This window comes from Eretmochelys imbricata, chromosome 7 (assembly GCF_965152235.1).
Source record: "Eretmochelys imbricata isolate rEreImb1 chromosome 7, rEreImb1.hap1, whole genome shotgun sequence".
Taxonomy (NCBI): domain Eukaryota; kingdom Metazoa; phylum Chordata; order Testudines; family Cheloniidae; genus Eretmochelys; species Eretmochelys imbricata.
This window is the reverse complement of record NC_135578.1, coordinates 46946264-46971101: the sequence shown is the minus strand read 5'-3', so window position 1 is coordinate 46971101 and position 24838 is coordinate 46946264. Positions and strand designations below refer to the sequence as shown.

Here is a 24838-nt window from a genome sequence, read left to right as displayed (position 1 = left end):
GCTACCAGAAACAAATAATAATATCATCACCTCTCATCTCATGATTGCTAAATGAAGTACATTCATTCATTAATTCAGCCTCACAACATCCTCTCTGGTAGGTAAATGTACCCATGCCCATTTTATGGATGGACAAAACACACAGTGAGATTAAGCATTTAGACTTCTAATTTCCACAAAAGCATTTAGACTTCTAATTTCCATTGATTTCAATCCGGGCCCAAGAGATTAAGTTACTTGCCCAAGTTCCCACTGTGAATCGATGGCAGAACTGAGAGTAGAACCCATAAAATATTAACCCCTGGTCCATTGCATTAACCTCTGGGCAACACTGTTGAAGAAGACCCTGATGGAATTGGCACAAGATACTGTTTAAATAATCATGTGGCTGAGACATTTTGGCTAGGGAGGTTAAACTCAATGTAGTATTTCCTCTTTTCTGAAGGGGTGGATTCGGGTGAGTCTTTTTCTGGTTCATTTCTCTCTTTCCATCTTGAGTCCAGAGAATGAGACCCACGTGGCCCCTAATAGACCACTCCGTGGCCTAGTCAGCAGGAGATGATCAGATGTAGTGCTGGTGGCCCCTTCTTGGAGTGAGCACCACATCAGGTGTACGTTATTTCTACCTACATGTGGTTCTCAAGGATGATTTCTGCCATGAGAGGCTGGTCTTTCCCTTGGATTGCCTCTGGGAAGCTGCTGCGCTTGCCATGTTCCTGTTCTTATCTGTCTCTGTTTGCCTGCAGCTTATGCGTGTGATAGAGGAGTACATGGACGAGTACAATCAGATCAACACCACCAAGATGAAGCTGGTGCTCTTTATGGATGCTATGCAGCACATCTGCCGGATCAGCCGGATCCTGCGCCAGGCACTGGGGAATGCTCTCCTCTTGGGTGTTGGAGGAAGTGGAAGGGAGTCTCTCACCAGGCTGGCATCTCACATGTAAGAAAAAAGACTTCTGTATGGCCAGCACCGAGCAGATGTGCCAGGGCTGCCTTTCTATGAATCTCATATGAATGCATCCGATGAAGTGAGCTGTAGCTCACAAAAGCTTATGCTCAAATAAATTTGTTAGTCTCTAAGGTGCCACAAGTCCTCCTTTTCTTTTTACAGTCTGTTAATTAATACCATAGCCGCTATGGTAGTGCTAGCTCTCAACACCTCCCATTCTGTCCCATGAGAAAACACCCAAGACTAATCCAGCCCAGACCAGCGGCCTAGTGGTGTGCTCTACACAACAGTATGAGATACACACACTGGTCTCTCTCCCATGCCAGCAGGAGCTCTGGACAGCAGGAAAGCAATAGCATGAGTTACAAAGTAGTAACCCCTTAGTAAGGCGTGGTATTGGCAGGGTGTGAAAACAATGCCAAGCCATCGTCCAGAGCCAGGGGCTGGGAGGTATGTATCTTGATAGCAGAGAGGTGTAAACTTCGGGGGGAAAGGGTCCTGGGGACTGATGAATATAGAGAACAGCTCTACAAAAATACACACAGTGTTTCTAAGGAAAATGGACTAATCCTTTTGCGGGGTAAATGCAGATTTTATTCCAACCCTCCCTTTCGTTTATCTCTGATTGCACTACAGTACCATGCTCCTAGTGAAATGTGCATAAGGATAGCAACATGCTCATCATGAGGAGGTGTAAGAAAACATATGCAATATGTTCATTTCACATACAAAAAATCCTGGAGTGTCTGGAGTCTCTTATAAAAGAAGCGGAGTCCTGTTTAGAGCATGATTTTTACTTTGAGTCTCTCTCCCCTCTAGGGCCGATTATGAATGTTTCCAGATTGAACTTTCCAAAAACTATGGGATGGCAGAGTGGCGAGAAGATGTCAAGAAGATCATGCTGAAGGCTGGCCTGCAGAGACTGCCCATTACCTTTCTATTCACAGACTCACAGGTACCAGAGTGTTATCAGAGTGGAATGGCTGAAAAAACAGGCATGCCTCTCAGCACTAGTTCCTGGGAAATTCTCCTCGAATTTTAAATACATGACTTCACTTTGAGCCAATCATATCCTTCTTTTCTTCAGCATCCCACCAGTCTTCTTTGATGTCATCACAGGAAATGAAAATTGGAATAGTTGTTTCCAGAGAGACTCTCGGGTTCAATACATGCCAGGGCTGATTCTGCAGCTGTGGAATTCTCTTTGATGTCAGTGGGTTCCACTTGTGGGGTAACTAAAAAGCTGGGTCTGTTTTCATACCTGGGTGCTTGAAGTTAGGTTTCTAGCCATATTTAGACACTTCACTGGGAATTGATGTTCAAAGGTGCTGAGCAACATGAGATTACTTCTGTTTAGGTAGCTAAATGTGGATTTAGGTGCCTAACTTTGGGGATCCAAATTTGAAAACATTGGCCCATTTCTTTAAACTATAGTTTAATAATAACAAGGTCATATTTCAGAATTTCACCATGGATTGTGAGCTCTGCGAAATGGTTCTGTGTCCTCAGGAAATGGTTGAACATTGTTTTGTAAATGTTGATACGTGCCAAGCATCATAGCACACTCCACTGGAAGCCAGTCAGCTTTACAAGGGATCTCCTATCATGGAAGCTGAGATATTTGGGGTTGTGGTTTATATGACATCTGGAGAACCAGCTCTGTTATTACCACTATTTTTATTTTTCCACCTAGATTAAAAGTGAGTCTTTCCTGGAGGATATCAACAATGTGTTGAACTCCGGAGACATCCCCAATCTGTATGCCCCAGATGAGCAAGATCAGATCATGACTACTATGAAGCCAATCGTTCAGGACCTAGGGCAGCAGCCCACCAAGGCTAACCTGATGGCAGCATACACAGGACTAGTTCGCAGTAATATCCATATGGTCCTTTGCATGAGGTATGAGCCCTCCTAGCCTGTGGGTCAAATCATGAAATGATGTTGGACCATAGAGCTGCCTAGACTAAGCACAAGGCGTCCTCTCAACTAGTGCACAATTAACCCATTTGTTCATGGTAATAATGTCTCTAAATAACACACTAATGCATTTGGGGCTCAGTTCCGCCACACCTACTCACATAAGTAGTACTTTATCCATTGATTTCAGTGGGGCTACTTGAGGAGTAAGGTACTGCGCCCATGGTAAGGATTGCAGGATTGGGGCCTGGTGAAACAAACGCTACAATAACTTGCTCCAGATAGACTTAACGTCAGTTTTACTTCTCAGATACCATCTTATAAACTGAATATTCCTGTACTCTCTGACAATCAAAGGAGGTGGATATCCCTGAATACATACCTTAAACCTTCCAAAGAGATACCTATCACTATTGCGATTCCTGCCAAGGGGTCAGTAGTAACCGTAGAGCACTGTATAGAGTGATCTCACTCCTCCTTCCTTTCTCCCCTCACGATTCATCCTGTAATATACTCCTTACTAACTGCCTCACCTCCTCCTTATGCTGTTGGTGTATAGTATGCGTTAAGTGAGAGTCGGTATTTCACGACTCTTTGGAAGCTATTATAATGTGCCGTTCTCCATTCTCTTACCCTCAACCCAATCCTTGCTGCCTAGCCCTATTGGAGAGGTCTTCCGTGCACGGCTGAGACAGTTCCCCTCTCTAGTGAACTGCTGTACTATTGACTGGTTTAATGAGTGGCCTGCAGAAGCCCTGCAGTGCGTTGCATCTTCCTTTTTGCAAGAGATCCCAGACCTTGAAGCCACCTCTGAAGTTATAGACGGAATGGTAAGTGACATCCTTAAAATATAAGGCAGGGGTCCTGTGTATTCAACACGTATTTGTGCTGGATGATTGTTAGACGCAAGTGATGCAGGACGCATGTAAAAAGTCCTTATTTACCTTGTCATGGAGAAATATTTTCTGGTGGTCTGAGTGAAATTAGGAACTAACTTTGTTACAGTTTGAGATGGTCGTCTCCTTTCCTTTTCTTATACTTATATGCTATCTTGGCATTCAGATGGGACTGCTTAGCCTTTCTCTCTCATTGTAGCCCAATTGTATGTAAGGGAATAGTAGTTTGGCTACTTCTGTGCTCCTCTCCAAGTCTCGTGCCACTTACTTCAATTTTGCTGGTGCATATACCCTATATAGGACGCTCCCAATAGATTGGTTGTCTTTTCCTGCTCCTTGTAGATTCAAGTGTGTGTAGCGATCCACCAGAGCGTAGCAGTGAAGTGCAAAGTGTACCTGGCGGAGTTGGCCAGACACAATTATGTCACTCCCAAGAGTTACCTGGAGCTCCTTAGCATCTTCACAGCCCTGATCGGGAAAAAGAAACAGGAGCTGAACACAGCGAAGAAGAGGATGAAGAGTGGCTTGGACAAGGTTGGTTCCTCAGAATCAGGGGAGCTTTGGGCTCCTGTCATCTATTTAATTGGTGTACTGTTTACAGCTAAAGATCCTGCAGCGATATCCCCTACTCTGCAAGCTGCTGCACTTCCATTTACTCATAGTTATGCAATGAGAGAAAACATCTACATCTAGCTCATGCTAATATAGTGTGGGGCTTTTCCCCCCTCCTCAAGTGGCTAGTCCCCATCGAGGTTATATGAGCCTGCTACAGCCACTAAGCTTGTCCTTCAGCTCGGGTAGTAGGGGTTCATGTTTTTAGATCCAGAGGCCCCTGGGTTCAATCCCATCTGCCAGTGACCCATCTAGGATGCATACAAGCGCATGTGTTAAGGCTTAGAGTTGTTCCGAATTACCTGGACTGAAAACAGAACTTGAATGACCGTGAGCCACAAATGTGCCTTTTGAGAACCCAGAGCCATATTACTGGGGTCATGGCTGTGCAGCACATGGGCAGTAGCTGCCAGAGGCATTCTGCCTAGAGAGGAAAGCAGCCTCCACTGTTGCTGGGAGGACTGTATGTAGATGTGGCAACTACTAAACCTTTGCTAACATCTGGTGTGTTCTCCCCTGGCCATGTAACCCCTTTGGGGGTGTTTAGCACCGTGGGTGCCCTTATCTTGCTCGTGCGGAGTGCAAGCACATCCATTCTGGCTGTGCTCACTTTGTGTGGAAAGGGCAAAAGAACATAAAAGGGGCTTTCCTTTCCCATTCACTCCCTGTGCAGCTGTTTGGGGTAGCTAGTATCTAACACTGTGTCCTCCCACCCTACCACTGTGTGTATAAACTTTATACAATCCTGGAGCAGATTCTGAGCTTTCACGAGCACACGCTTGTCCTGTAGGCTTGAAAATAGGATCAGCATTAGGACTAGAAACACCCCCGACCACAGCTTCAGTTCATTGCTTCTGCTCCCGAGAGCAATACTGCTTGCAAGGTGTGTTTTGCCAAATTTTCATAAGGGCTCTTTCACATAAGTTGTGTACCTGTGCAACAGACAGTTGCTCACACAAATGTTCCCAGCTTCACACAGATGTGAATATGTGCAACAGGAGCGCACCCATTTTGCAGGCAGCACTAGGTGCCTAGAGCTGAAAACGTGACCCATCCATCAGATACTGTGAAGTTATTTCACAATTATATTAATTTAAAAGGGCATTCGCGAGCCCTCTGCAAGCACCCACTCATTGTCAGACACCATGCAGCCAATTCCATCCCTGGGGGCAATATTCCTGACCTTCACTTCACCTTCTCAAATGCTATGGCATCATATTACCTTGGCGTTCACTGAACACGGTACCTGAGGGACTGAATCGCTCTCGCTTCCTCTAGCTACTGCGAACAGCAGAAGATGTAGCAAAGATGCAGGAAGAGCTAGAATCAGCACGTCCCCTTCTGGCAGAAGCAGCCAAAGACACACTGGCAACCATGGAACAAATAAAGGTACAGAGACACAGCCTTTCCCCCAGCAAATGGTGCAGAGGACACAGGAAAAGTTAGGTGGGGTATTTTACACTTTAGAAACAGATTATTCTCCTTTCTCCCTCTCCACTCCCTATAACATGGTATAATTGACGTTAATACGCGGCTCCTTGAATAGGCACCGACTCCGGGGCTGGGGCTACAGGCGCCAACTTTCCAATATGCTGGGGGGTGTTCACTCCTCAACCCCTGGCTCTGCCACAGGCCCTGCCCCCCTCCACCCCTTCCCACCTCGTCCCCTGAGCCTGTCATGCCCTCGCTCCTCCCCTTCCCTCCCCCTCCCCCCCCAGCCTCCTGCACGCCACACAACAGCTGATCAGGAGGTGCAGGGAGGGAGGGGGAGGCGCTGATCGGCAGGGCTGCTGGTGGGCAGGAGGCACTGGGAGCGGGGTTGGGGGGAGTTGATGAGGGGCTGCAGACGTATTACTGTGGCCCTTTGGCAACGCACATTGGTAAATTCTGGCTCCTCCTCAGGCTCAGGTTGGCCACTCCTGCTTTAAGCTTTCTTGTGGCTCTTCTCTGATCCCTCTCCAATTTATCAACAGCCTTCTTGAATTGTGGGCACCAGAACTGATACAATATTTCAGCAGCAGTCACACCAGTGCCAAATACAGAGGTAAAATGACCTCTCTACTCCTACTTGAGAGTCCCCTGTTTATGCATCCCAGAATCACATTAACTCTTTTGACCACAGCATCATAGAGGGAGCTCATGTTCAGCTGATTATCCACTGTAACCCCCAAATCTTTTTCAGAGTCACTGCTTCCCATGATAGAATCTGCCATCCTGTAAATATGGCCTACAGTCTTTGTTCCTAGATGTATACATTTACATTTAGCTGTATTAAAATGCATATTGTTTGTTTGTACCCTGGCAAGCTAGAGCTCTCTGGATCAGTGACCTGTCCTCTTCACTATTTCATACTTTCCCTATTTTTATCATCTGCAAACTTTATCAGTATGATATTATGTTTTCTTCCAGGTCATTGATAAAAAAGTTAAACATCATAGGGCCAAGAACTGATCCCTGTGGGACCCCATTAGAAACAGACCTGTCGATGCCTGTTTCCCATTTACAGTTACATTTTGAGACCTATCAGTTCGCCAGTTTTTAATCCATTTAATGTGTGCCGTATTAATTTTGTATCATTCTAGTTTTTTAATCAAAATGTCATGCAGTACCAAGTCAAACACCATACAGAAGACTAAGTATATTACATCAATACTGTTACTTTTCTCAACCAAACTTCTAATCTCATCAAAAAAAGATAAAGTTAATTTGACAGGATCTATTTTCCATAAACTCCTGTTAATTTGCATTAATTATATTACTCTCCTTTAGTTCATTGTTAATTGAGTCTTGTATCAGCCACTTCATTATTTTGCCTGGGATCAATGTCAGGCTTACAGGCGTATAATTACCTGGGTCGTCCTGTTTATCCTTTTTAAAAATTGGTACAATATTTGCTTTCTTCCAGTCTTCTGGAAATCCCCCAGTGCTCCAGGATTTACTAAAAATCAACATTAATGGTCCAGGGAGCTCCTCAATCAGCTCTTTTTTAGATACAAGTTATCTGGACCTGCTGATTTAAAAATGTTGATCTTTAGTAGGTTCTGTTTAATAGCCTCCAGAGCTACTAGTGAATGGAAAGAGTGTTATCATCATATGATGAGACTGCACCATCCGTTTTCCCCAAAATATAGATAGAAATATTAATTGAATATTTCTGCCTTTTCTGCATTATTGATAATTCACCCATTTCTATCTAGCAATGATCCAATACCAGTAGCAGGATTCTTTTTGTTCCTTTTAAAAACATCCTTTATTATTTGAATATGTATTGTCAGGCACAGTCAGCCATATGAGCATTCTATCAATGCATCCCCAAGTACTTGGTATAGAGCATATAAAGTGTTTTTTATCAGGACCATGTGTAACCAATACCATGCTGAGCCAGGCACTTTACAGTTAGGAGCCTTGAAACTCACGATTGCCCTCTGCTGGAGACCTGGTATTGATGCTGAGCTCTGTAATTGTGGCTCTACTTTTCTTTGAGAGAGACAGGTGCTCCTCAAGTGGCTGTGTCCCATTTTGTCTAAGCCCTGGTCTACACTAGGACTTTAGGTCGAATTTAGCAGTGTTAAATCGATGTAAACCTGCACCCGTCCACACGATGAAGCCCTTTATTTCGACTTAAAGGGCTCTTAAAATCGATTTCCTTACTCCACCCCTGACAAGTGGATTAGCGCTTAAATCGGCCTTGCCGGGTCGAATTTGGGGTACTGTGGACACAATTCGACGGTATTGGCCTCCGGGAGCTATCCCAGAGTGCTCCATTGTGACTGCTCTGGACAGCACTCTCAACTCAGATGCACTGACCAGGTAGACAGGAAAAGAACCGCGAACTTTTGAATCTCATTTCCTGTTTGGCCAGCGTGGCAAGCTGCAGGTGACCATGCAGAGCTCATCAGCAGAGGTGACCATGATGGAGTCCCAGAATCGCAAAAGAGCTCCAGCATGGACTGAAAGGGAGGTACGGGATCTGATCGCTGTATGGGGAGAGGAATCCGTGCTATCAGAACTCCGTTCCAGTTTTCGAAATGCCAAAACCTTTGTCAAAATCTCCCAGGGCATGAAGGACAGAGGCCATAACAGGGATCCGAAGCAGTGCCGCGTGAAACTTAAGGAGCTGAGGCAAGCCTACCAGAAAACCAGAGAGGCGAATGGCCGCTCTGGGTCAGAGCCCCAAACATGCCACTTCTATGATGAGCTGCATGCCATTTTAGGGGGTTCAGCCACCACTACCCTAGCCATGTTGTTTGACTCCTTCAATGGAGATGGAGGCAACATGGAAGCAGGTTTTGGGGACGAAGAAGATGATGATGATGATGATGAGGTTGTAGATAGCTCACAGCAAGCAAGCGGAGAAACCAGTTTTCCCGACAGCCAGGGACTGTTTCTCACCCTGGACCTGGAGCCAGTACCCCTCGAACCCACCCAAGGCTGCCTCCTGGACCTGACAGGCGGAGAAGGGACCTCTGGTGAGTGTACCTTTTAAAATACTATACATGGTTTAAAAGCAAGCATGTGAAAGGATTAATTTGCCCTGGAATTTGCAGCTCTCCTGGATGTACTCCCAAAGCCTTTGCAAAAGGTTTCTGGGGAGGGCAGCCTTATTGCATCCTCCATGGTAGGACACTTTACCACTCCAGGCCAGTAACACGTACTCGGGAATCATTGTACAACAAAGCATTGCAGTGTATGTTTGCTGGCGTTCAAACAACATCCGTTCTTTATCTCTCTGTGTTATCCTCAGGAGAGTGAGATATCATTCATGGTCACCTGGTTGAAATAGGGTGCTTTTCTTCAGGGGACACTCAGAGGAGCCCGTTCCTGCTGGGCTGTTTGCCTATGGCTGAACAGAAAAGTTCCCCACTGTTAGCCACAGGGAGGGCGGAGGGTTGAGGGGGTAGCCACGCGGTGGGGGGAGGCAAAATGTGACCTTGTAACGAAAGCACATGTGCTATGTATGTAATGTTAACAGCAAGGTTTACCCTGAAAGAGTGTAGCCACTGTTTTATAAAATGTGTCTTTTTAAATACCGCTGTCCCTTTTTTTTTCCTCCACCAGCTGCATGTGTTTCAATGATCACAGGATCTTCTCCTTCCCAGAGGCTAGTGAAGATTAGAAAGAAAAAAAACGCACTCGTGATGAAATATTCTCTGAGCTCATGCTGTCCTCCCACACTGACAGGGCACAGACGAATGCGTGGAGGCAAATAATGTCAGAGTGCAGGAAAGCACAAAATGACCGGGAGAAGAGGTGGCGGGCTGAAGAGAGTAAGTGGCGGGCTGAAGACAGGGCTGAAGCTCAAATGTGGTGGCAGCGTGATGAGAGGAGGCAGGATTCAATGCTGAGGCTGCTGGAGGACCAAACCAGTATGCTCCAGTGTATGGCTGAGCTGCAGCAAAGGCAACTGGAGCACAGACTGCCACTACAGCCCCTGTGTAATCAACCGCCCTCCTCCCCAAGACACCCAAGAACGCAGTGTGGGGGCCTCCGGCCAACCAGCCACTCCACCACAGAGGATTGCCCAAAAAACAGAAGGCTGGCATTCCATAAATTTTAAAGTTGTAAACTTTTGAAGTGCTGTGTGGCATTTTTCTTCCCTCCTCTACCACCCCTCCTGGGCTACCTTGGTAGTCATCCCCCTATTTGTGTGATGAATGAATAAAGAATGCATGAATGTGAAGCAACAATGACTTTATTGCCTCTGCAAGCGGTGATCGAAGGGAGGAGGGGAGGGTGGTTAGCTTACAGGGAAGTAGAGTGAAACAAGGGGCGGGGGTTTCATCAAGGAGAAACAAACAGAACTTTCACACCGTAGCCTGGCCAGTCATGAAACTGGTTTTCAAAGCTTCCCTGATGCGTACCCCCTCCTGTACTCTTCTAACTGCCCTGGTGTCTGGCTGCGCGTAACCAGCAGCCAGGCGATTTGCCTCAACCTCCCACCCCGCCATAAACGTCTCCCCCTTACTCTCACAGATATTGTGGAGCGCACAGCAAGCAGTAATAACAGTGGGAATATTGGTTTTGCTGAGGTCTAAGCGAGTCAGTAAACTGCGCCAGTGCGCCTTTAAACATCCAAATGCACATTCTACCACCATTCTGCACTTGCTCAGCCTGTAGTTGAACAGCTCCTGACTACTGTCCAGGCTGCCTGTGTATGGCTTCATGAGCCATGGCATTAAGGGGTAGGCTGGGTCCCCAAGGATAACTATAGGCATTTCAACATCCCCAACAGTTATTTTCTGGTCTGGGAATAAAGTCCCTTCCTGCAGCTTTTGAAACAGACCAGAGTTCCTGAAGATGCGAGCATCATGTACCTTTCCCGGCCATCCCAGTTGATGTTGGTGAAACGTCCCTTATGATCCACCAGAGTTTGCAGCACTATTGAAAAGTACCCCTTGCAGTTTATGTACTCGCCGGCTTGGTGCTCCGGTGCCAAGATAGGGATATGGGTTCTGTCTATGGCCCCACCACATTTAGGGAATCCTATTGCAGCAAAGCCATCCACTATGACCTGCACATTTCCCAGGGTCACTGCCCTTGATATCAGCAGATCTTTGATGGTGTGGGCTACTTGCAACACAGCAGCCCCCACAGTAGATTTGCCCACTCCAAATTGATTTCCAACTGACCGGTAGCTGTCTGGCATTGCAAGCTTCCACAGGGCTATCGCCACTCGCTTCTGAACTGTGAGGGCTGCTCTCATCTTGGTATTCATGCGCTTCAGGGCAGGGGAAAGCAAGTCACAAAGTTCCATGAAAGTGCCCTTACGCATGCGAAAGTTTCGCAGCCACTGGGAATCGTCCCAGACCTGCAACACTATGCGGTCCCACCAGTCTGTGCTTGTTTCCTGAGCCCAGAATCGGCCTTCCGCAGCATGAACCTGCCCCATTAGCACCATGATGCATGCATTGGCAGGGCCCATGCTTTCAGAGAAATCTGTGTCCATGTCCTGATCACTCACGTGACCGCGCTGACATCGCCTCCTCGCCCGGTATCTCTCTGCCAGATTCTGGTGCTGCATATACTGCTGGATAATGCGTGTGGTGTTTAATGTGCTCTTAATTGCCAAAGTGAGCTGAGTGGCCTCCATGCTTGCCTTGGTATGGCGTCCGCACAGAAAAAAGGCGCAGAACGATTGTCTGCCGTTGTTCTGACGGAGGGAGGGGCGACTGATGACATGACTTACAGGTTTGGCTTCAGGGAGCTAAAATCAACAAAGGAGGGTGGCTTTACATCAAGGAGTATTTCAGGCAGGACTTCACGGAGGGTTCCAATAAGAAATGGTGCACCTAAGTTATTGTTCTTATTGGAACAAAGAGATTAGTCTGGTCTCTGATACATGGCTAGATTTACCTCGCTGCACCTTCTCTGTGAGTGACTTCAGTGTGACCTAGAGGAATGAGTCCCCTAGATGGGGGAGGGGAGGAAGCAAATGAGTACAAAACAAATCTGGTCTATTTCTTGTTTTGGTCCACTCCATCTATCTTTTACATCTTTGGCTAGCAGCAGACAGTGCAGAAGGACTGCAAGCCATCCACATCTCATGACTGCTCGGCAGAAGACAGTGCAGTAAGACTGCTAGCCATCCTCATCTCTTGCCTGCCTGGCAGAAGATGGTACAGTACGACTGCTAGCAATGCTTATCGCCTGCCTGCTCACCATAAGATGGTTCAATAGGACTGACTGCAGGACTAAAGAGAATGACCTGGTCAAGTCACTCCAAATTTAGTCCCTGCGCCCATGTCTGCCCAGGCGCTCCTGGCCAACGTGGCCAGGAGCACCTCGGACATGACGATGATGGCTACCAGTCCTATTGCACCATCTGCTGCCACAAGGCAATGGGTTGCTGCTACTGTGTAGCAATACAGTACCGCGTCCAGCACCCAGGAGACATACGGTGACTGAACTGAGCGGGCTCCATGCTTGCCGTGATATGGCGTCTGCACAGGTAACTCAGGAAAAAAGGCGCGAAACGATGGTCTGCCCTTGCTTTCACAGAGGGAGGGAGGGAACGGGGGCCTGACGATATGTACCCAGAACCACCAGTGACAATGTTTTAGCCCCATCAGGCATTGGTATCTCAACCCAGAATTCCAGTGGGCAGCGGAGACTGCAGGAACTGTGGGATAGCTACCCACAGTGCAATGCTCCGGAAGTCGACTCTAGCCTCAGTACTGTGGAAGCACTCCGCCAAGTTAATGCACTTAAAGCATTTTCTGTGAGGGGACACACACTTGAATATATAAAACCGATTTCTAAAAAACCGACTTCTATAAATTCGACCTAATTTCGTAGTGTAGACATACCCTAAGGCTATACCCAGCAAGATATGGTAAATCAGCCTGATCACACATAATAAGCTGCTCAAGTTTGCAAACAAGCCTAGATCTATCGTGGCCCTGTGTGACAGTCATTTTCAATCTATTTATTTTCCCCACACCTCTTCCTTTAATTGATCCACTCATAAGAAAGCCCCTGCTTCCATTGCATTTCCCAAGTGTTTTTTTAAACCACGCAAGACTGAAGCTATTAAAAAGCCTAGGTACAATCAGAAAAGGGACTTAAAAAAGAAGTGCCTTGTTACTCAGAGCTGTCACTTAGGTGTGTCGCAATTCATGTCTGCTCACTGTGCTGCCAAAAATAAGCATTTACTGCAGTTTACGCCTGCAGAGCAAACACAGCTATGGGAGACGGAGCTGGAGTCTCTTCCGGCTCATCCATCAACAGAGCAGTGACATAAATGTCAGCTGAAAAATCTGTACTGCTACCAGCAATGCACAAACTAGAATAGACTCCCATGCTTGCCTTCGGATTCCAGTATGAGTCTGTGATGCTCGAGTAGGAGAACGCATCTTGTACCCTGTGCAGATTTCATCAGGCATCAATAACTCTCTCTCTCTCACACACACACACACACACACACACAGTAGTGGGAAACGCTGGATGTTGTCAATGAAACCAAGGCCCTGAGCTGAGCAGCACAGGTGCATCGGCTCAGGCCTTTGGAAAATGGTGCTCTTGTTCTGAGTCTGTGTCTGGCACTGCAGGTGGACACGGCCGTGGCAGAGGAGACGCGAAATGCTGTGCGGGCTGAAGAGATGAAAGCCAAAGTGAAAGCTCAGACAGCCCAGGCCATTGCAGACGATGCCCAGAAGGACCTGGCCGAAGCTCTCCCTGCACTGGATGCTGCTCTAGCCAGCCTAAGAAATCTTAACAAAAATGATGTCACGGAGGTAATAGAAGGTGGAGGGATTAATGCTTTTCGTGAGTATGTCTTTCTTGTGCAGCCCTCTCTGAATCGCTGTGTCAATGAGTGCCCCTAGGCACTGTGCTATGGAGCAAGGCTGCATCGTAGCTGTAAAGGATACCAGCAGGAGAATCTATACATATGCACAAATCTGCAGTTTCCCCAGCCAATCTCCTTTCTGAAGCCATGACTGGGTTCTAGCATTCAGGATTCCCGGTCCTTTAAAAAACGTAAATTACATTTTTTAGAGCCTTACCTTGCTGAGACACCAAGCTGCTTCACAGTAATGTTTACTAATGTGAATCCACATCTTTAGACAAGATGAGCCAGAGGAATAACAGTGGGTAGGGCCCTACCAAATTCATGGTCCATTTTGGTTAATTTCACTGTGGTAGGACTTTAAAAATCATAAATTAAATGACTTCAGCTATTTAAATCTGAAATTTCACAGTGTTGTAATTGCAGGGGTCCTGACCCAAAAAGGAGTTGTGGGCGGGTCGCAAGGTTATTGTAGGGGGAGTTGTGGTACTGCTATCCTTATTTCTGCGCTGCTGCTGGCCAGAGAGTGGAGGCTGCTGGCCAGGAGCTCAGCTCTGAAGGCAGAGCCACCACCAGCAGCAGCACAGAAGTAAGGATGGCCTGGTATGGTATTGACCACCCTTCTGCACTACTGCATGCAGAGCTGGGCCTTCAGTCAGCAACTGCTACTCCCTGGCCACCCAACTCTGAAGGCAGGAGCGCAGAAGTAAGAGTGGTATGGAAAATATTTCGACCCTTACTTCTGCACTGCTACTCTGCTCTCCAGCCACCCAACTCTGCAGAAGTGAGGGTGGCAATACCACAACCCAACCTAAAGTAACCTTGTGACCCACCCCCCCCGCCCCCACAACTCCCTTTTGGGTCAGGACCCCCAATTTGAAAAATGCTGGTCTCTTCTGTTAAATCTGTATAGCATAGGGTAAAAGCACACAAAAGACCAGATTTTGCAGGGGGAGACCAGATTTCATAGTCTGTGACGTGTTTTTCAGGGCCGTGAATTTGGTAGGGCCTTAATGGGATTTGGAGCAGTCACACTGAAGTCACCGTTTCAAAACCAGCCCAGGCAAACAGTGATCAAAGAGTTGGCTACCAGGTGAAAGCATTTTAGTGGCTTTGCAAAATGGATCTAAGTGAGCTAATGACATTAGGAACTGGACCAGCATCCACATAGAATTATAGGACTGGAAGGGACCTTGAGAGGTCATCTAGTCCAGTCCCCTGCACTCATGGCAGGACTAAGTATTATCTTGACCACCCCTGATATCTCTAACCATCATCAAAAGCAGCAGCCCCTAACCCCCTAAGGCAAGGGATGAACAGTCATATAGGTTTGGCTATCTGTACACACCTAAGTGGTCTTATCTCAGCAGGGACAGCTGGCTCCTAAACAGTCCAATCACTTCACAGTCTAGATGCAGACTATTAAACAGCAGCTTTGGTCACAGGCCTCTCACTCCTAGCTGGTACATGCAGCTAGCTGGTCTGCCTTCAGTATTTTTAGGCTGTCTATAGGACACCAGGGATGATGTGTTATTGTGACCAGCTGCCAACTGTCCACAGCGTCATGGTATAATAGGCCAGTCAGATCAGGTTTGGAGGTTTAATAGCAGGGCAGCATAATGTAGCTTGCACTGCTGCTACAGGAGCTCTCTTTTCTGGCCAGAGAGGACTTCAAAGTAGATGCAGGCTTGAGAAGCTGGACACTAAATATCCTTTTTAAAAAGGAGGAAGTGACCAGAATTAACATGGTTTAACGTAATTCAATAAGTGTCTTTACTTTAGAGTTAACCATGGAGAAAGGAGGCCCATTCCTGATTTCAGTAGGTGAGTGTGCCAAGCAAGCCCACCGTCAAAGCTCCGAACTAAGCCACACATTTCAGCTCTGGAGCAGTACAGGAAAAAGGTCTTTAGCAGATGGCCTTGGGAAACAAAGGGAAACAAGCGCACCTTGAAACCCCTGCTCCCCATTTCCTTCACAGGTTTAGAGCAGCAGGGGAGAGGAGACAGACAAAACCAGGAAGGACAGACAGATACACACCCCTTCCCCATGATTATGAATCAATATCTCCTTAGGAAAATACCATGAAACATGCTTTTATTTTTTACCTGTCCACTGCTGCCCCACTCACACAATCCTTCCAGCCAGCTGTAGCCCATTGCACTGCGAGAGGAGCAGAGAATTCCAGGCACCCACCCTTCTCCTGGTCTGCCCGCTCAGTGCACTCCCCTCCTGACCCCTCAGCCTTCATGGGCATAATGCAGAGTTCTTCTGTGAGGTTTCCCCACTGTGAATCATGGAAGAATGTTAACTTCTCTCCAGTGGCCTGTGCACCATGAGAAACCCACCCAACCTCAGTGTGACAGATTTTATACATGGTTGGGGCAGGTTTCCACCCTAGTGTAAACCCCAAGTACTAGCCCCATGTGAAATTTGATCTTTTTGCTGTGAGGAGGAGAACAGGACAAAGTAATATGTAACTTATCAGCATAGCAAGGATCTCTGTGATTCTCCACCCTTTGGGGCAAACGCTTCCAGAACAGGCAGCAAAAATCTCCTCAACCTGCTCTCTTGGGTGCTGGGTGGGGTTGTTCCATTGCTGAGCCCTAGGAGAAGGCCAAGGCCTGTTTCTCCAGCTGCTGCACCACCTCCCTCAGCCGGTTGGCATCATGGAAGAAGTGAACGTAGAGATTGCGCTCCATCTGCTGGAAGTGGGTCTGCAGGGATTTCCGTTTGGCCTTCAGGTCACTCAGGAGGTCCATCAGCATCTGATAGAGTTTGGCCTGTGTGGCATAGAGTTGCTCAATAGGCTCAGCCAGCTCCTGCAGGGAAAGAGGAAAAACCCAACTGTGTTGTGGAAGTGTAGGAAAGGAAAATCTTCCTCCTGCTACAGTAATGAATCATGGAGCGGCAGGAGAAAGCAGCTCCACACCAGCCTATCAGGATACTCTAATCTAAAGGGGATGCTACAAGCAAAATACAGATGCCTCTGCAACATGACCCATGGCTGCTGATTGGCTGGCAAGGTCACATGATTTTAGAAGGCCACCAGAGAGGCCATGTGAAGATGACACCACCCCAGGGGTTGGGGATCCTTGCACACCTGGGCATTCAGCAGTAGTTGGTTGGAGTCACTATACATTATCTTATAGAGCATCTCATTATCAGACTCCAGCATGGGGAGCTGGGCTGGGGACACTGCAAGCTGCACTTCCAGCATCTTCTGCTCCTGGCGCAGGCGCGAGCCACGGCTTGCCAGCGTCTCATAGGTGCGGAAGAGTTCCTTCTCCTGGCCCTGCTTCTCCAGCATCTCCCAGAGCCTGAGAGAGGGGAAAAGACAACACAAGAGTGAGGGCACCAGCCAGAGCTAAGGAGCAATGATTCCCTTGGGGACTGGATGGAGCTAGCACCCCCACATCTCTGGAAGCCCATCAGATTTTGCAGAATTTAAGCCTTCATTTAAAGAGAGTGTGACTAGCTCTAACAGTTGTGAATAGGAAAGTGCCCAGATGCAGTAGGGTCTGCCTGAACCTCTAGGCAGAGAAGATAGTGGCTCCGAGTGAACTACACCCATTCATCTCAATGGGGACGTGCAATCTCTCAATGCCCACGAAAGCAAATCAGGCACACATCTAGGGATTGCCAGACTGGATTGGAACCATGATCAGTCCATTCCATTGTCTCCTTGCCAACAGTAGTCCAAACCCGGTGCTTCATAGAAACTTCAACTGTCCATTACCAGGTTCTGCCCACAGAGGAAGTTTCTGTGTTGGCAAAGGTGTTCCAAATAGCTGTACTACCTTCTGGCTGGGGCATGCCCTCTCTTTGGCTGAACGCATGCCTTTATTGATGCATAAGGAGGGAGATGGGTGTGGAAGGTCCATGCTCCTCCCCATGCCCCCAGCTCTGCATCCATCTGGCAGAAATGTCTGCATCGTTGGCGCTAGACAATTTTTGGTGCAAACCTGCAGAGGAACAGTTTCATTTTGTAAGACTGATAAGTCAAACAGGGAGCTTATCACCACCCAGTTTCTGGCCCTTCCCCTTGTATTATGAGGGGGTAGAAGGAAGCAATAGATTTGCCTTTTATAGACTATTCATTATTTTGGATCCATCAGACCTCCTCTTCTCCTCTCTTTTCTAAAGATCTCTTCATATGGCAGCATCTCCAGGTCTCTAATAATTTATGACTTACTCCCCCACTGATGGGCATCACACCTCCTCCCCAGCTCCAAGGCAGAGCCATCTTTACCGTATGGTGGTGACATCACTGGGATCTATCAGAATGCGTGGACAGATCTTGATGTACAGGCTGGAATCCTCAAAGCAGGCGAGCCGCCTTTGAAGATTGGCACTGGCTTCCTGCAGGACAGCTACCATCTCTTCCAGACAGGTCCCCACCTGCTGCTGCTGCTGCTTCTCCAGCTTCAGCTGTAGTCCCAGCAGCTCCAGGCGGCTGTGCTGGGCCATCAGCTGCCCTGCAATCTCTTCCTGCTTCAGGGTGGTGTACCCAAGGTGAACTGCTTCCCCATCGAGCTCTGCTTGCAGGACAGGCAAGTGAAGGAGGCGAGCAGTGGCCTGAAGGAGGGGCATAAGGTGTTGGGTTTGGGTCTGGTCTATGTCACTTTGGAGGGCGCACAGCTGCTCCTGGAAGGTGGCTATGCGAAGGCTGAGCTCATCCTCCACCACCTGCAAAGCAGAGCACAACCAAGAGACATGCACTCACAGATATGAAAGGTCTTCCTGCACTCTGCAAAAGCAGCCCTGGACAGAGTTTTATCTTCCCTTGTAATATATACTGGCTCCTACCCACACCTAAATCAGAAGCTTTCCCATGGCCCATGTGCCAGTGCTACTGGAAGGGTAGAGGACGGGAGCAGAGAGAGGGGAGCAGACCCCTACCTTGTTCTCTTTGCTGCTCTTCAGGGCCCTCTCTCCCCACTGCAGTCCAGCCCAGATACCGTCAACTTCTGCTGAGGTGATGATTAGCTCTTTCTGGCTGCAGATGTAAGCCAGTGCCATGCGCTCCAGCTCCTCCTGGTAGCTGCCTAGGCTCTCTAGGAGCTTGGCTTTAGGACCCTCCATGCTCGCCGATAACATTACGTGGGCAGCTTCTGCTAGTCCCTTCACCATTTCCTGGCAGCTGTCCTGACCATATAGGGCTTCCACAACCACAGCCTCTGCTTTGGGGCCATTGTCCTCTTCTGGCAAGGATTTCTGGGGGAGCCCTGCCACTGTCTCCCTGACCAGCTCCTCCTGGGTCTCTACACCCACTTTGGGATCTGCCACACACTCATTGAGACTCCCAGTGTTCCCTGGCAGCACAGTCTGAGCTAAACCTGCCGGGGCCTGAGTGTCCAGCTTTGCTTGGGGGCTGCTCTGTCTCTTCACTCCCTGTAAGCCTGCCCCCTCAGCATCTGGAGCCTGGGTGGTGCCTGGCAGTGCCTTCTGGATGAACGCCACTAAAGCCCTTGTAGCCAGCTCCTCCAGCTCCATGTAGTGGCCCAGATCTGCCTCAGACATCAGCACCAGAAGCCTCCCATTCCCAGCTTCCCTGTACCACTCTGCAAGCTGATTTGCTGCCTTGCAGACCTGGCTCAGAACACTGTTGGTTTGAGAGTTCTCCATCTCCAAGTCCAGCTGGGCCTTTCTCAGCACCCTGCCCACCTTCCTTTCCTTGTCTGCCAAGTGGCACAGCTGCTGCTTCAGGCTAGCCACGTGGATCTGGAGCTTGTTGCGCCGTCGCAGCTGGCAGGCACTATGGCTATGCAATGCCTGTGCCTCTCGCTCCAGTGCCTCCAGGGGCAGAGCCTCATCCTCTGACATGGCACCCTTCAACTGCGGGCATTGGCAGCAGGTTTGCAGCACCTGCTCTAGGGCTTCACCTTCCAGAATAGGCTTCCCTGAACTGAGCAGGGCCTGATAGGCTTCCACTTCCCCAGGACTCAGTACATTCTCCTCCCCCACTGTGTTACAGAACCACTCGAGGAACTGCTCCGTCTTGGGACAGTCAAAGAGCCAGTCAAAGTCCTTCTCATGAAGGGCATCAGCCTTGGGGTAGACAGTCTTCAGGGTCTCCACAAACTCTGCCCCTCTATTGACCGTGTCCAGTAAGAAGCCTCTGGAGCGTCTCCGGGTAAACATGGCAAGAGTGGTTAATGCTGAAGAAAACAAAAGACATGGCATATTTCTGTTATTTCCCCCCCAACAAAGGCACAACACTCCCACAGCTCTGTTCAGCAGCCATCATCTGTGCTAAACTCTCTGGCTCCAGCTCCAGGAAGGACTCCAATCAGTCTCTTCTTCAGTTTGGAAGACAAAGCACTGAGTTCAGGACACACCTTCCAGCAAACCCAACCCCCAGGGCAGCAAGAGATCAATAGGAAAACCCACATCTCTCAGGGAGTCAAGCAGTGAAGCCACCCTCACTGCCCATTGTCTCAGGCCTATTGGCTGAACCTATCTGAACACACTAGGTCTGCGTGGTTTCTAATGAAGGCAGATCATATAGCTACCATGCAGTAGCATTTACAGCCCTAAGGAAACTGGAGAGACATCCATCCCAAAGGATCAAGGGCAGGCTCCTGGTACTCACCAGCACTATCCTTCCCACTCAAATCTACCAGCCCCCTAAAATCAGCACAGCACTTGAGGGCCTCACTTAAATGAGTTTTTCCTCATCAATCATGCTGATTTCACCTGTAGCCATGAGGACCCCACTCCCACCCCCTCCTGGATCAGAAGCCACGCCTGCTGGCTCAGGTGAGATGCTTCACCAATCACTGTATTCAGTAATAATTTTGCCCGTGGCCTTAGCACTGAAAGAATGACAAAGCAGAAACCCCAAACCCTGTAAGACAGACTGTGTAGCCTTAACAAAAAGGAGGGATAATTACATAGGGGTAGGAAATCATAACATGCATGCTAAGGTTCTGATTAGGTATAGGCAGTAGTTAGGTTATATCACACACCACTGAGATCACTAGCTAGTGATATAATGTGCCTCACATTGCTATTTTACAGAGTGAATGAATAAGCAGTATGCATAAAATCTGCTTGTATGTTAAACACAAGTTAGCATGTGAGTGAGAGATCTTAAGCTGGGGGAATGGCTATAGCAATGAAACAGAGAATCCTGCCAAATAGAGACAATCAGCTCTTACACTGTTGGGCTCAGCAAACGCAGATTAAAAGGGACATTGTAGAGTTCACCATCATGGGGGAAGTGGTGTCTGGCAATCTGAACAGAGGACTTGGTGTTTCCCTGGATATGGTTCCTGGCTGTGCCACTGACTGACTCTGTGGCCTTGGGCAAGTTGCTCCACCCCTCTACGTGCACTGTATGGAAGGTCGTGGTAAGAAATTCCACTTTGGATAGTATTTGATAATAATACAGGATTCAGTCCCCTCCCTGCGTCAATAGCTGGACTGGGCAAACTGCTGTTCCTAGTGCTAAGGGAAGGAGTTACATCTCCACATTGGTGCCATGAAGAGACAGCCCCTGCTGCCCATCACCACCCCTGCGAAGAAGACCCTTCTGCAAACACAGGGACCATATAAACAGAGACCACCTTTTGAGGCCTACAAACAAGGAGACAGAGTTAAAGCTCCTAGTGCTCAATTGCTCAGCCCTTGTGTGGTGTCAGCACAATCTATTTTTGGCATGCAATAGTTGCCAATATGCAGTGCCGAAAATCAGGTTAAGGGCTGTGCTGACCCACTCCCCATCTTACAGGGACACTTATTTTTTCTAGGTGCGAGCTATGCAGAGGCCTCCCGTTGGGGTGAAGATGGTGATTGAAGCTGTCTGTATTATGAAAGGAATCAAGCCCAAGAAAGTGGCTGGAGACAAGCCAGGCTCTAAGGTGGATGACTACTGGGAGCCGGGCAAGGGTCTTCTTCAGGACCCAGGGAAGTTCCTGGAAAGCCTGTTTAAATATGATAAGGTAAGTAATGGCAGAAGAAGGGGGGATAGTCGTGCTATTGGAAGTCAGGGATCTGACCACCCTTGAGTGCCCCAAAAGTGAGAGGTGATGTGTTAGGCCTACAGGTAATGAGCTGATGTTATGGGTGATGGTATTATGTCAGAAACAGATCATTGGAGCCAACTTTCAACTCAGAAGCCACTAAGGGAAGTAAATTTTAAGGAGTGTGAAGGGAATGCTAGGGTACATGGCCTAGGGTGGGGATTCACTTTTGCTAGATCGTCAGTGGTTCTTGCGTGGTTTTGTTGTCTGACCACCTTGAGCAACAAGAAATTATTAAATACATAATAAATTTCCCCTTCTGATTCTCTCCTTGCCTTGCTCAGGAGCAGCGTTGGAGCACACAGAACTGCAGTTCTAGAAAGGTGGTTTCCTAGTCTTGCACCAGGAGATGAACAAGGAGCCATCATGCCTCTGTGCTGCAACAATTTATTTTGTAAAGCTCTTAAGTGTCAGCAACACAGAAACATAACTGTCCAGCCCAGAGCCCAGTGGGTGCAGTGCTTGGGAAATCCAGGCTCACAAGCAGTCTTGGATCTCTCACTACATTGCAAGTGGAACTGAGATTCCATAGCTTTCTTGGGATCTAGCAGGAGGATGATTATCTGCTCACTACCCCCAGGTCTCTGGTTAGCTGGTTCAGTCAGCAGCAGTGACAAAATAGGAGTCCAAGTGTTCCCCCTCCTGGTGGGAGGATAACTGTAGCCCTCACTGTGGTCTGGCAGGAATGGGGGAGTTAGAGGCTGAAAAAAGGTCAGTGAGGACTGTGTCTGAGGATATGGGAGATGCTTGCAGCCCTGTTTGAACTGGCCTGCATTTAGTACCCGACATAGCAAGGAAAGACGTTCACTTACAGGGCTTGTGACGGGGACTAGGATAACACAAAAATAAAGAGAAACACAGTTATTTTAGCCAGATTTTCCTGTTCTACAAAAACCTGCTTAACCACAAGAGTGTTTTTCTACAGCCACAAAGACAATCAGAGGGAATAAATAAACAGAGACTGATTCACCTTTGTCCCAAAAACCAGCGAGGGAAGGGCACCAGCATGGAAAGAGGGGCAGCACACACACTGTTCCACACAACAGCAGCATGGGATTTCACACTGTCATTCCCATAGCACTCTAAGCCCTTCACTGTATCACTGCGGGATCTCCCACTTGACCCCTACTACTCTCAGCCCTTTGCTCACCATCTTTCACCCCTCTCCCCATCATTCCTTCCAGGACAACATTGCAGATACAGTGATTAAAAACATCCAGCCGTATATTGACAATGAGGAGTTTCAACCAGCAGCTATAGCCAAAGTGTCCAAAGCCTGCACCTCCATCTGCCAGTGGGTGCGGGCCATGCACAAATACCACTTTGTGGCCAAAGGAGTGGAACCAAAGCGGGTAAGAGCATTGCTTGTGTGTGACATACAGGGTACATGGCACCTGGTGAGCCTGGAACAAGGGCTTGCCTACATTTACAGTGCTGCACCTATGCAGCTGTGCTGCTGTAGAGTGTAGTGAAGATGCTACTTATGCTGATGTGGGAAGGTACTCCACCTCCCTAAGAGGTGGTAGCTGTGTTGACGGGAGAAGCCCTCTCATCAACATAGCACTGTCTACATCAGCGTTTAGGTCAGTAAGTCTGCATTGTTCAGGGGTGTAGCTTTTCCATTAAAGTGAATGAGACTTACAGCCCTTTCTAGTGGGAGGTAGTGAAAACTGCCAGCCACATGGGAGAGACCAAAGAGTATTTAAAAATGAACAGAACAAACTTCCTGGCACAGCATGGCTTTACCAAAGAGTCTGAGCCCAAGCGCGGGGAACCAGGTATGAAATGTCAGCCCAGAACAGTCCCTCTGGAGGAATACAGCAATCCCAGCAAAATCCTTTATCCCAAACATTCCCAAAACTAATACTTTGACCAGTATAAACCGTATGTAAAGGAGCTCCCCCACGTCCCACTTGTATAGGATGACTATGAGCCGGCAATGTGATATGGCCGTGAAAAAAGCTAATATGGTCTTGGGATGCATCAGGCGAGGTATTTCCAGTAGAGATAAGGAGGTGTTAGTACCGTTATACAAGGCCCTGGTGAGACCTCACCTGGAATACTATGTGCATGGTCTCCCATGTTTAAGAAGGATAAATTCAAACTGGAACAGGTACAGAGAACGGCTACTAGGATGATCCGAGGAATGGAAAACCTGTCTTATGAAAGGAGACTCAAGGAACTTGGCTTGTTTAGCTTAACCAAAAGAGGGTTGAGGGGAGATATGATTGCTCTCTCTAAATATATCAGAGGGATTATTTGAGCTCAGTACCAATGTGGACACAAGAACAAATGGATATAAACTGGTCATCGGGAAGTTTAGACTTGAAATTAGACAAAGGTTTCTAACCATCAGAGGAGTGAAGTTTTGGAATAGCCTTCCAAGGGAAGCAGTGCGGCCAAAAGACTGATCTGGCTTTAAGATTAGACTCGATAAGTTTATGGAGGAGATGGGGCGATGGGATAACATGATTTTGGCAATTAATTGATCTTTAAATATTCATGGTAAATAGGCCCAATGGCCTGTGATGGGATGTTAGATGGGGTGGGTTCTGAGTTACTATAGAAAATTCTTTCCTGGGTATCTGGCTGGTGAATCTTGCCCATATGCTCAGGGTTTAGCTGATTGCCATATTTGGGGTCGGGAAGGAATTTTCTTCCAGGGCAGATTGGAAGAGGCCCTGGAGGTTTTTCGTCTTCCTCTATAGCATGGGGCACGGGTCACTTGCTGGAGGAGTCTCTGCTCCTTGAAGTCTTTAAACCACGATTTGAGGACTTCAATAGCTCAGACATTGGTGAGAGGTTTTTCGCAGAAGTGGGTGGGTGAGATTCTGTGGCCTGCGTTGTACAGGAGGTCGGACTAGATGATCATAATGGTCCCTTCTGACCTTAATATCTATGAATCTATGAATTTTAACTTAATGCTCTGTACTGGGGGGGGGCAGGGAGGAAGGGGAATGCAACCCAGGGACAGGGGTATCAATCAACATAGCTCCACTGAAATCAGAGCAATGCTGATTTACACCCATGGAGGAGCTAGTCCCTGAATCCTGCTTTACTACTTGGCTTGTGGACTGCAGTAGCCATCTGGAGACTGAGCAGGCAGTTGGATGGGAATTGAAAAAAAGTTATAAAATCATCACATCC

General features: G+C 47.9%; 2 protein-coding genes across 2 annotated transcripts in view; one reads left to right on the top strand and one right to left on the bottom strand.

The window, feature by feature from the left end:
- DNAH1 (dynein axonemal heavy chain 1) overlaps positions 1 to 24838 on the top strand; it is a 117822-nt gene that overhangs the window by 66383 nt on the left and 26601 nt on the right. Inside the window, exons 48-56 of the mRNA XM_077823430.1 lie at positions 747 to 943; positions 1772 to 1907; positions 2646 to 2854; positions 3531 to 3702; positions 4111 to 4302; positions 5659 to 5769; positions 13428 to 13613; positions 21419 to 21610; positions 22876 to 23043. Of these exons, the coding sequence (XP_077679556.1) occupies positions 747 to 943; positions 1772 to 1907; positions 2646 to 2854; positions 3531 to 3702; positions 4111 to 4302; positions 5659 to 5769; positions 13428 to 13613; positions 21419 to 21610; positions 22876 to 23043 (1563 nt within the window). The remainder of the gene's footprint in view (positions 1 to 746; positions 944 to 1771; positions 1908 to 2645; positions 2855 to 3530; positions 3703 to 4110; positions 4303 to 5658; positions 5770 to 13427; positions 13614 to 21418; positions 21611 to 22875; positions 23044 to 24838) is intronic.
- LOC144267408 (HAUS augmin-like complex subunit 3) lies at positions 16271 to 19850 on the bottom strand. Its single transcript, XM_077821363.1, has 4 exons — positions 18567 to 19850; positions 17917 to 18353; positions 16768 to 16984; positions 16271 to 16486 (listed from the first exon to the last, which is right to left on the bottom strand). The coding sequence occupies exons 1-4, from the start codon at positions 19848 to 19850 to the stop codon at positions 16271 to 16273; spliced, it is 2154 nt and encodes a 717-aa protein (XP_077677489.1).

What these genes read in the sequence shown, in the direction of transcription:
- LOC144267408 (XM_077821363.1), bottom strand. Translation starts at nt 19,850, where the DNA reads ATGCCATGTCTTTTGTTTTCTTCAGCATTAACCACTCTTGCCATGTTT. An exon ending in AGAGCAGCAAAGAGAACAAG is followed by an intron (nt 18,354 to 18,566) that starts GTAGGGGTCTGC and finishes TCTGCTTTGCAG; the next exon opens with GTGGTGGAGGATGAGCTCAG. An exon ending in AGTGATGTCACCACCATACG is followed by an intron (nt 16,985 to 17,916) that starts GTAAAGATGGCT and finishes CCCCTCTCTCAG; the next exon opens with GCTCTGGGAGATGCTGGAGA.